Source organism: Buceros rhinoceros, unplaced genomic scaffold, assembly GCF_000710305.1.
Source record: "Buceros rhinoceros silvestris isolate BGI_N320 unplaced genomic scaffold, ASM71030v1 scaffold11038, whole genome shotgun sequence".
In the NCBI taxonomy this organism is placed as follows: Eukaryota; Metazoa; Chordata; class Aves; order Bucerotiformes; family Bucerotidae; genus Buceros; species Buceros rhinoceros.
Window position 1 is genome coordinate 1 of NW_010425122.1, and position 10,351 is coordinate 10,351.

The following is a 10,351-nucleotide window of genomic DNA, read 5'->3' on the forward strand; positions in this document are numbered from 1 at the left end:
TTGGCCATATTGACCACCAATTAATGGCTCAGTAAAAGGAAGTGCTACATGTAATACCTGCAGTCCCTAGCAGACAGGGCAGCAGGACATGCAATGAACACTCTCATCCCAGGAAAATCCCAATGGAGGCACAAACTGTTCCACAAAGCAGTGACTTTGGAATTTATGCTACCCCCTCACAGGTACCCTGAGAGCTAGCAAGTTGCAGAGTCCAGCTAGGAGTCTTCCCAAGGCAAAAGCATTCGTAAGTTTGGTCTACTCTGTCAAAGCTGCAAGGAACAAAAGGTGAAATCATACTGCAGCTTTCACGTAGCTTAGTTAACGAGCCAGATAAGAGAAGTCCCAAGGAATCAGGTTTTATTTTCCAACATCCAAAAAAGCCTTGCTATTTTCTCTTATGCATCCAAGAGGCACTGACAAATAATTTCCTTCTGTGACTTGGAATAATTTATTATAATTTTAAAAAATATATCTAGAACCTGAAAGAGAACCCTTTGTTTCAGCAGTCAATCTCTAGGATGATTTACAATTGACAAGATATTTTTTTGAATGACTGTAGGATTCAAGCAGTGAAGAATAATAATTCAGTTCAACCTTTTTGAGCTATGCACTTTTGCTTGTATGACAGTCAGGATTTTGAATCTGTTTACCCAGTTTGTTTCCCCAAATTACATTCAAACATGGTAACTGAAAACAAATCATGATGCTGAAAAGTAGAAATAACCAGAAATCAGTAAAAGTGAAACATTACACAATTTCAACCAATTCTTCTAATAATCATTATCAATAAGTGAATAATGAGTTTGAGAAGAGAAACAATATTTTGAAAGATATATTAAATTCTTTCTTACCATTGACTTTCCCTAAGCCTGGAGCTTTATTTTTCAGCAAAGTCACTTGAATCTGAGGAATGTTTGTGATGTTTGAATTCAAAACAAATTTGAAGTCCACATGTCCAACCATACAGGCTTTTGGCAGGACCAGTTCAAAAACATGCTCATCCCAGCTGTTGCTGTCAGGAGAAAACACAACAACAGCACAGTGTTAAGAGAAAATTCAGATCAAACAGGCAGCATTACCCAGTGCATTCTCCACCTATGCTCACTTTCTTCAACAAGAAAAACTTATTTTGTGTTAGCTGACATTCACATGAATTTCTGGAGTAAAAGTCTTTCAAGCTACAGTGAACATTAATTTTGTGAAGACCATGTTAAAAGCCAATTAATAGGAGAGGGCGAATCAATGTTCAGATAAAAACAGCAGAGAAAAGATTCCCTATTTTCTTCCTTACAGTGCTGTTTCCATATTCCTATAAATATCAGTTACTCATTTCTAGAATAAAAGGACTGAGGAAAAAAATAACTAAAAAAGGATCAATGAAGTGGATAAAAACATGATATTAACTATCTCACAATCTCTTAAATTGGTCTTCTCAATTGGTAAGTGTAACGATGTCACTTTCCAGCCACCATATTCCCGTGACTCAAAATACTAGTTTCAAATTATTATTTTAAATACAATTGATAATGTATACAGGATGAGAAGTGCTTCCTACTAGGTGCACTCTCGGAAGCCTGCGCTGTGCAAAACTGATGCAGCTTTCTTTCAATGAGTAGTATTTTCCTTTTGAAGTAAACTTTGGTTTACAGTGAAAGTGTAAATAATAAGTAACCCTCAATGATCAGTTCCATAGTTTGATACACTCAGGTTTACAAAAAATAGTTCCAAACAAAGAGTAATTAAAATAAAACTAATCATGTGTCAATTGTCACATTTGCATACTTTAAAATAACTGCACTTTCCTGTTCTTCTCAATTTATCAGTAAATAATTTCTTAATATGCAGTAACTTCGATAGCCTGTGATCATTTAGTTGTGTAACTGAGAACACTAAGAAACTGAGTATGCTGCTATAAACACTGGTTAGATATTTTTCTAACATTTAAATTACAAAAAAGTATTTTAAAATCAAGTAACATGCTACACATCAAGAATTGTGCAGAAAATCATTTTAAATTAGATTAAGGACTGGTACAAATACATTTAATTCTCTGCATTTTTTACAGTAATGTCACTGAAAGCCATATCTCACTCAAGTAGGATACACTTATAACGGATTCCAGGCACACATAATGCAATGGCATACCAGCTTTCCAGAGCAAGCAACGTTGAAAAGCAGTGATTTTGGGAGGAAAGATGGACAGAAGCAAAAGATTGATAGAAGAGAGCTTGTGGTTACGATTTAATAAGAAACAGTAAAAAATTTTCAGCTAACTGTATAAATAAGTCCAGTAAACAAAAATATAATGAAAACTTATCTTACAGCTCCAAGGAAAAAAGCCCTGTTCGCAAATGTAACTCTGAAAACTTACTATTACTCATGCCTTGCCTCTGGCTTGGAGAGCACGTATCCCAGTGCAAAACAAGGAGTGGTCTGGGGGTAGTTTACAATGTTTAAGTATTCCTACAGGTGTCACGCAAAACATGGGCTGAATGAGACATTACAAGGAGCAAGCTTTCTGAAAAACTAAGTAATATTCTGCTCATCCAGTTTACGTTAAAGACGTGGTACAAAACCATAAATGAATAATAAATCAGCTTGTCTGCAGTAGTCTTTTGCAGCCTGCATATGCTGCACGCGATGCATACTGCCGTACCAAATTACGGCTCCTATTTGTCTATTCTAGAAATCTACTTTTGACAGAATTCAGCAGCAAGTAGAAGTTTAAAGTATCTCCCAACAGGCACGTATGGAATATCGATCCTCCATGACGGTCTCACTTTAATCCAACAGTGAAGAGGTCTTATAACTGTGGCAATGAATTTCACTGTCTAATCCAGTGATGAGTAAAGAACTGCCCTTTAAACCGTTTTTTCTCATAGCTCTGTTTAAGTGCATCCTCTTTATTAATGTGTAAAGTTTCAAAGAAGAAAAAAATTCACTTATTTTCTCAGTATTTTAACATATCCATCCTGAATGTTACTTTTCCCTAATAATCAAATGCAAGTTTTTTTAGCAACTTTTCTCACCTTTGAAACTCCTGAAAAATCTATGGCTTCTTTTAAAAGAAGAATACACAATCAAGACTGTTTTAAATGCAAATACACCATTGTTCTCACAACTCCAAAATATTTTTCCAGCACACTTCTTCATTCCTCTCCTAGGACATCTCATCAATGTTTGATCTTCTACTACAACTTAACTTCTTGATGCAGACCCATTTCCAGAGTTTAATCACTGGAAAGCACTCAGTACCTAGCTCTTCCTTCTTCCACACATTTTCAAATACATCTGCATAAGATCAATAGATAATATATTTTCTACTTAAATTTGAGGGAAAAGCCAGGAAACTCAGATGCCACTGCTTTACTAAAGCACATTAGGACTCGGGCACTTTTTAAAAAAGGATTAACCTAATTTTTCTGTTCAATTACCACTGAATACCGATATTTACATAATTCATAAGGTTAACCAGACTCTGCTTTTGATGTTATTTGTTACACAGCTTTTTTAAATTAACAAAGTAGGATTGAAAGACCCTGGGTGTAATGCAACGCCATTCCACAAAATACATATGCACGGTTATCTCCTATTTGAGAAATAAAACAATTACCATTTCAAACTACATTACTCATTGATCTAACCCTGTAACCCCACATGTTGATACCAATCAGCATGAGACAGTCGAAGAGGAAATAAAAGGAACTTCATATTAAGGACAAAAAAAAAAAAAAAAAAAAAATCAAGAAATCAAAAACTTTCTTCCCAGATAACTTTTACTTAAGAGCTAACAATCAATCTTAAGATTGTATATTCTATCCTATGACAAAGGGACTGTAATTCTTTCAATCATTTTGATCATGAGTCATCTCACAGCTGTGAAAGATTGCCAGTACTAAGCTTTTAACTTTACCTCATTAAGTTCCTGGTTTACTTTGCAGCAGACATAGAATCACAGAATCATCTGGTTGGAAGAGACCTTTAAGATCATCGAGTCCAACCATTCACCCTGCACTGCCAGAGTCCCTAAACCATGTCTCTCAGAAACAAATCCACATGGCTTTTAAACACCTCAAGGGATGGGGACTCCACCACCTCCCTGGGCAGCCTGTTCCAATGCTTCACAACCCTCTCTGTAAAGAAATTTTTTCTGATATCTAACCTAAATTTCCCCTGACACAACTTAAGGCCATTCCTTCTCCTCCTGTCATTCATAACATGGGAGAAGAGACTGACCCCCACCTTCCCACATCCTCCTTTCAGGTAGCTGTAGAGAGCGATAAGGTCTCCCTTGAGCCTCCTCTTCTCCAGACTAAACATTCCCAGTTCCCTCAGCCGCTCCTCATAACACAAGTTCTTCAGACCCTTCACGAGTTTTGTTGCCCTCCTCTGAACCCATTCCAGCACCTCAACGTCCTTCTTGAAATGAGGGGCCAAAACTGGACAAGTGTGGCCTCACCAGTGCTGAGTACAGGGTAACAACTGGACAAGTGTGGCCTCACCAGTGCTGAGTACAGGGTAACAAGTTAGTTCTTTCTTCTAATGAAACAATATTCCTAAGCCAACGTTCCACTGATCACCTTCCAATTAACAGCTATTATCTTCATTGTTTGCTACCTTGTATCTTCACATTGGTAGCTCTTTACTTTTCTACCATTGTTGAACACACTGGATAAATCAACAGTTTTAACTGGAAGTTATTTTGCAAGGAACTACCTCCTTCCCACTTGTTACATACAGAATATTTTACTTACACAAAACAAAACCACAAGATAAATGTTTTAAAGCCTATAACAAACTGCCAGTTTTTTAGCATACCTTATGAACATGTAATTAAAGCAAGCTGAGCTCATGTTAGGTGTCAGCCCTGGAAACATGTGCAGCTATTACCTTCCACATCTGTTTTCCCATCCAGAATGTTTCACTATCACATGCTAGCTTTCACTTACTTATACAAGGGGTTTTTTCTCCACATTGGCTCTCCTAGCATTCTTTCAACATTTCATTGTTTCCACTTCATCCAAGTCTTATACATGAGCAGGGCAGATATGTGACAGCCCAAAATATCTTACAGTGACTTATCTTACACACATAACACAACTTTTACCTATATTTTGTTTCTCCAAGCATTTTTCAGAAGAACTATGCAAACCTGCTTCAGGTAGGTTTTAAGCAACTCTACAAAGAGTCTGCCACACTGTCTTCTGGTCTTCAGGATCCCAAAGGAATTCCAAGTTCTCATAACACATGTGAAAAATTAAGTACTACACATACCATGTTGGTGCAGTCCACTTCAATAAAAATATCACCTAAGTTTTAGCGCAACTAGGGCTCTATTCTGGCTTAAGCAAATATCTCACGTATGAAGATTTAACTTGACATGAACAGACATAAATTCAGATTCTATCTTCACATTTTTAAATAAATTACATTATGATTTTGGTTAGGACAGCTAATTAGTCATATTGACACCTGCAGCTTGCATTTGCCAATTAAAAAAATGTATTAAGAATGTGTGTATGTATAAGAAGGGTGAATCAGACTTATATAGAAACTCTAAAGAATATCTGTGATTCTGGCAAATGTGTTGTCTAATTATATAAGGAAATGGCAACCTTGCACAAAATTACAAATAAAACACACGCATTCAAAACTTGACTTTTCAGTTTGTTTCAAATTTCACTAAAACAAGTCTGGCAATCTCACAAAGACCTATGGTACAAACTGTCAAATAGGGATTATCATCTTTGAAAGTACATGTTCTTAAATTTGCACACTACTAAAAAACAACTAAATTACATGACATTTGTGATTACACCAGCTGTATGAGCTAGTTAAGCAATACACACAGGATTCTCCCGGCACTGTTACACTACCTGTCTGTCTGCAGCTTCCAAGTCCGAGTATGCTGAGCTGCATCCCCATGGTGCTGCTGGTGCAAATGCTGAGGGTGCCGCCTTTGCTGCTGCTCTTGCTGGACTTCTACCCAACAGGGAGGGACAGTGGCTGAAAACCGTGGCGTCAAGGTCTCAAAACGGGTTAGTTCCACCAGGGATGTCAGTGTTTCAAGGGAAAATGGCTGGTCCACCAAAAGATCAACTCCTGAATAATTTCACAACATACGTTAATTACTACATCAGTATTTTTTTCCAGAACAATCTATAAAGGGTCTGAAATATTCCAAACTTCTATAGGTAAAATTAACTACATATTACAAGATATTTCTGGAAAAAAAACCCAAACAAACCAAAGTCAGCAAATCAACCAAAAAACCCAAAACCAATTAAAAAAAAAGACCAAAAAACCCACCCAAGCCCAAAACCAAACAAACCCAAACACAAGCAACCAAACAACCCTAGCCTTGAAGCCAGTATCCTTTGAAGGAAATTCATTTGGAATAAATTTTCTAAGTACTGAGACCTCCGAGCATGGTGAATGGGATTCAACGAGAAGCATCAGGAAAAAGTAATCAGGCAGCTGTACTTTGATGATGTAAAGCTGATTTAAAACACATTTAATACTTCTATTGACTGAGATTAAAATAAGAACATGACAGTTTTGTATTTCATGGAAACAGACACATGGAATCACTATGCAGCTGTAACATTTTTACCACTGTTTAAACCATGACTTTGGCACCTGCTTATCAATATAGACTTCTATGGTGGATTACTACAATGTTTTGGAAGGCTCCCAATTTAGCTTAAAAGAGGGGTAAGCGAAAAACAAACTCGCTTCATGTAATGCACTTAAAAGAAACTGGGCCTAGACTTCTTGTCTTCATATTCAAGCCTTGTCCTGAGGAAACAAGGATATTAATTCAAGAAGTACTGAAAATTAAAATATCCCAGGGGAGACAAATAACTGAAGAAACATTACAAAGGAACTCTAAAAATAATCAATTTCCTCAGACAAAAAAACCAAACAAACAAAACCCCAAAAAACACCCACCTCCAAAAACCTGGGGAAAAATAAATTGTGCACAATGACTATTTTCTTACACTTTGAGCATTTTGGAGAACATCTTTCACTTTTAAAAAATTATGTTTTTCAAAAGCAGAAAGTTTGCAGCCTGACTGCTCCACACCACCCCGGGGCGGGGGGGAAAAATTAAATACACCAATACAAATATCATCCCCCCAGTGAAGTCCGAACCTAGAGACTATCTTGCAAAAGAAAGTCAGATTGAAATCAGAGTAACAAGATTACATCCTCCAGCTTGAGGTTAGAAAGGCACATGCAATTCTTCCCAAAAGAGTGGAGAAGCTCAAGATGAGATACTGAGAGTCAGGCATAAAATTTGCTCTCATTGCAACAACTACGATTTCTGCTTTTCAATTTAGGAGGCAGGAAAATGCTGAAGAGATTAGAAATCTGAATCACTTTAGAAATTCAGTTTCAATAATACAGCAAACAATTTTTTACTGCCAAATGCAAACCTCATTAGCTAAGTGACACTGCAACGAGAATTGAGATCATAGCTCAAACTGTGCAACAATTTATCTTTGAGGTGACTGGATTTGTTACAGTCTGTTCTGATTCATTCTCCCTCCTCCTCCAACAGAAACAATTACAAATTCAGAGTATACGGAGCAACCACACATAGTGTATCATCAACCCCTAAAATTGAAAAAAGAAGGACTTAAGTTTCCAGTGTTGTCAAGTATACTTGGCTTCTTTTGCAAAATTACATTTGTTTTGTTACATCGTAATAGTGAGTTATGACAAGCTGAAGTTCTAATAGCAAACTTGAGAAAAGGTTTTAAACTGGTCAGGAAAACTAATACTCTTTTTCAATTTGCTTCTAAAATAAAGCATTATTTTAGATCACTTCACCACAAAAAATGGTCTGCTTCTTAAAAGTAAGTAATGATTCTAACCTAACCAAAGTTTTACAACTCTGCAAGGTTTACATATTTCCTTCTAAAATAATGTAATTTAAAACATATCCAAGTTGTAAATGCAGACTAGAAAATAAAATTTAAGAACTGGCATTCCAGAATGCCAACAACAGAAAAAAATAAACACAAGAACAAAGCCCACAATATATGAACAAAATCTTGTACTTGTTGCTGTGGTTACTATCTTGACTACAGCATCTTTTAGCTACAGTTTCAGAGAACACCAAAGCGGTTTCGTAAAAACACCCTGCTGTTGACTGCCATGAGCTGTGAACGAGACACGCAGCTCCGCCTAGGAGTTCCTTTCCACAAACAAAACACTTCTTGTTCAGCTGTGTACCTGTCTCAAACACATACTAAGACAAAAGTGGAAGAAAACGTTTTGGGTTTGTTTTCTGCTGTTTAGGATTTTGATTAAAAGAGAAGCAACGCTGATGCAGTAAATATTGGGGAGCAATGTCTGATCAGGACCCAGATAGACACCGACAGTTTCATTGCGCAGAAAATGTTTGCACAGTCCTAGCAATCATTTGCACGTTGTATGCCAAGAATCCACTATTACTGACTTTAATAGCCTTAACCTGGATAGTTCAGACCAAGAGACCTGCAACCATTTGGTTTCAACTCTTCCACCCAGCCACCTCGTTTCAGCACTGACTTCCTATGACAACCAAACTTCTCTCACAGCTTTTAGTGGCTCAGTTTGATGCTACAGCAAAAGAGTACTCAATTTATCTGCTCATTACTGTGTATCCAACAACTCTTTGAAAACAATTACAAACCAAGATCAAGCAACACTGCACTCCCTGAATTTTGAGACTACTTAAAGGAAGACCTGCAGCTTTGGACAATGTAAAGATATAGCTACTTTGAAGTCTATACATAAGTAAATACCCTTCTTGTCCCAATAAGGCATATTCAAGCCTGTATTGAAGGCTGCATGAGGAGAAGAACAGGAAAAAAACCAACAAAAACATTAACTTATTACATTAATGTAATGTAAATAATTACATTAATGTAATGTAATAATTTAAACAGAATTTTGATTCATCAGGTCAGCGAAAGCTAAGGAAGTTCACTTAAATCTGCTGATAAGCTGCTGTACAGGGAACACATCTACTGAAGCACACCTACGTCCTGGATACTCCTATTTTCTTTATTGCATTATTTACCATCAGCAAAAGAAGAAAGGTGCTGAAGCCACAGAATTCCTTCCCCTCACATATGTACAACAGTTTATTACCTAGTGGTTTTCAAAGCTCAGGAATGGCTCCTCTGGTGAAAGAGGAGGAGCAGGAGAAATTCAGTCATCGAAAGAGAGAAGACAACAGAAACATACAGATAATCTTATGACAAAAAGCATCTTTCCTTCCCTCTTTTGATCACTCGTGCGGAAAAATCAGGGATCATACAAACACAGCACAAGACAAACTGAAGCGTTAGAAGGCTGGCAGCAAGCAGGAGTTTGGGGAGAAAGGAAGCAAGAAGCCATAGACAAAGATGCCATGATCCAAAATGGTCCCTGCGCTGCTACTCAGGCTCTCCCAGCCTTTTCTGTCCTCTGCAGCTGCAGGCACCCGCCACCGTACACACGCACACCCAAAATTAACATCACTTCTCTGAAACAGTCATAGCTACACGAATGGAGGTTTTTCACTGTATCATTGCTCAATCTTTATAATATATACTCTGGTATTTTGTATTCTAGGTTACCCATTCTGAGTATATCCCTAATTTATGTCCCAAAAGACACGGCGAAAACCTCCAAACTCCAACCCAACTAAAATAATTAGATTTGTTAAGTTTCAGCAGCAAGTTATCTAAAGCATCTTTGATATGGGCTAATGAGAGGCCCACACAGAAGCTCCCACAACTTGCATACTCATGGTCCTCCCTTACAAGCAGGAGGAGCCCCTCAATTTTCTCATTCTACCTGACAACAAAAGGAACAACTCTCTCACCCACATCCTTATTTTATGTAAGTGGGCAAGGGTGAAAGGCAGCAGACTGGTGGCAGGACTGGTATATAAGAACAGCAGTAAAGACTTAAATATGATGTCTAGGGTAAAAATAGAATAAAGACAATTAGAAACAATTATTTCTTGCTGTCGAAGGACAGCAAGAACCTTTCCAGGAAGGAAACTAATAGGTAAGTGACAGTGGAATTTGAGCATAGCTCAACCCAGAAAACTAAGAATAAAAATCCAAGAGTTCACATGATAATCTTAATTATCACAGCAACTGCACTGCTTGAATTATAGAGAGCAATTTCATTGTTTGAGACAATTACCTGTAAAAATGTGTTTTGTAGTGTTTAGTCTGCATGAAACTTTAAAGCAATTGTACACAATGAACATATGATTTTAATTCCAAATAAAGAATTCAAGCCTATTTAAACTATAACGGAAACTCAGTGCCCACACAATTTCACACCCCCTCCCCCTCTCACC

General features: G+C 37.2%; 1 protein-coding gene across 1 annotated transcript in view; it reads right to left on the reverse strand.

Annotated features, from left to right (window-relative positions):
* Positions 1–851: 851 nt before the first annotated feature.
* The window catches only part of LOC104497747 (baculoviral IAP repeat-containing protein 6-like), a gene marked incomplete at its 3' end in the record, with an annotated part of 33,494 nt that continues 23,994 nt past the window's right edge, over positions 852–10,351 (reverse strand). The window contains exons 12-13 of the mRNA XM_010141029.1: positions 5,877–6,102; positions 852–1,012 (exon numbers count right to left, since the gene is read on the reverse strand). Of these exons, the coding sequence (XP_010139331.1) occupies positions 852–1,012; positions 5,877–6,102 (387 nt within the window). The remainder of the gene's footprint in view (positions 1,013–5,876; positions 6,103–10,351) is intronic.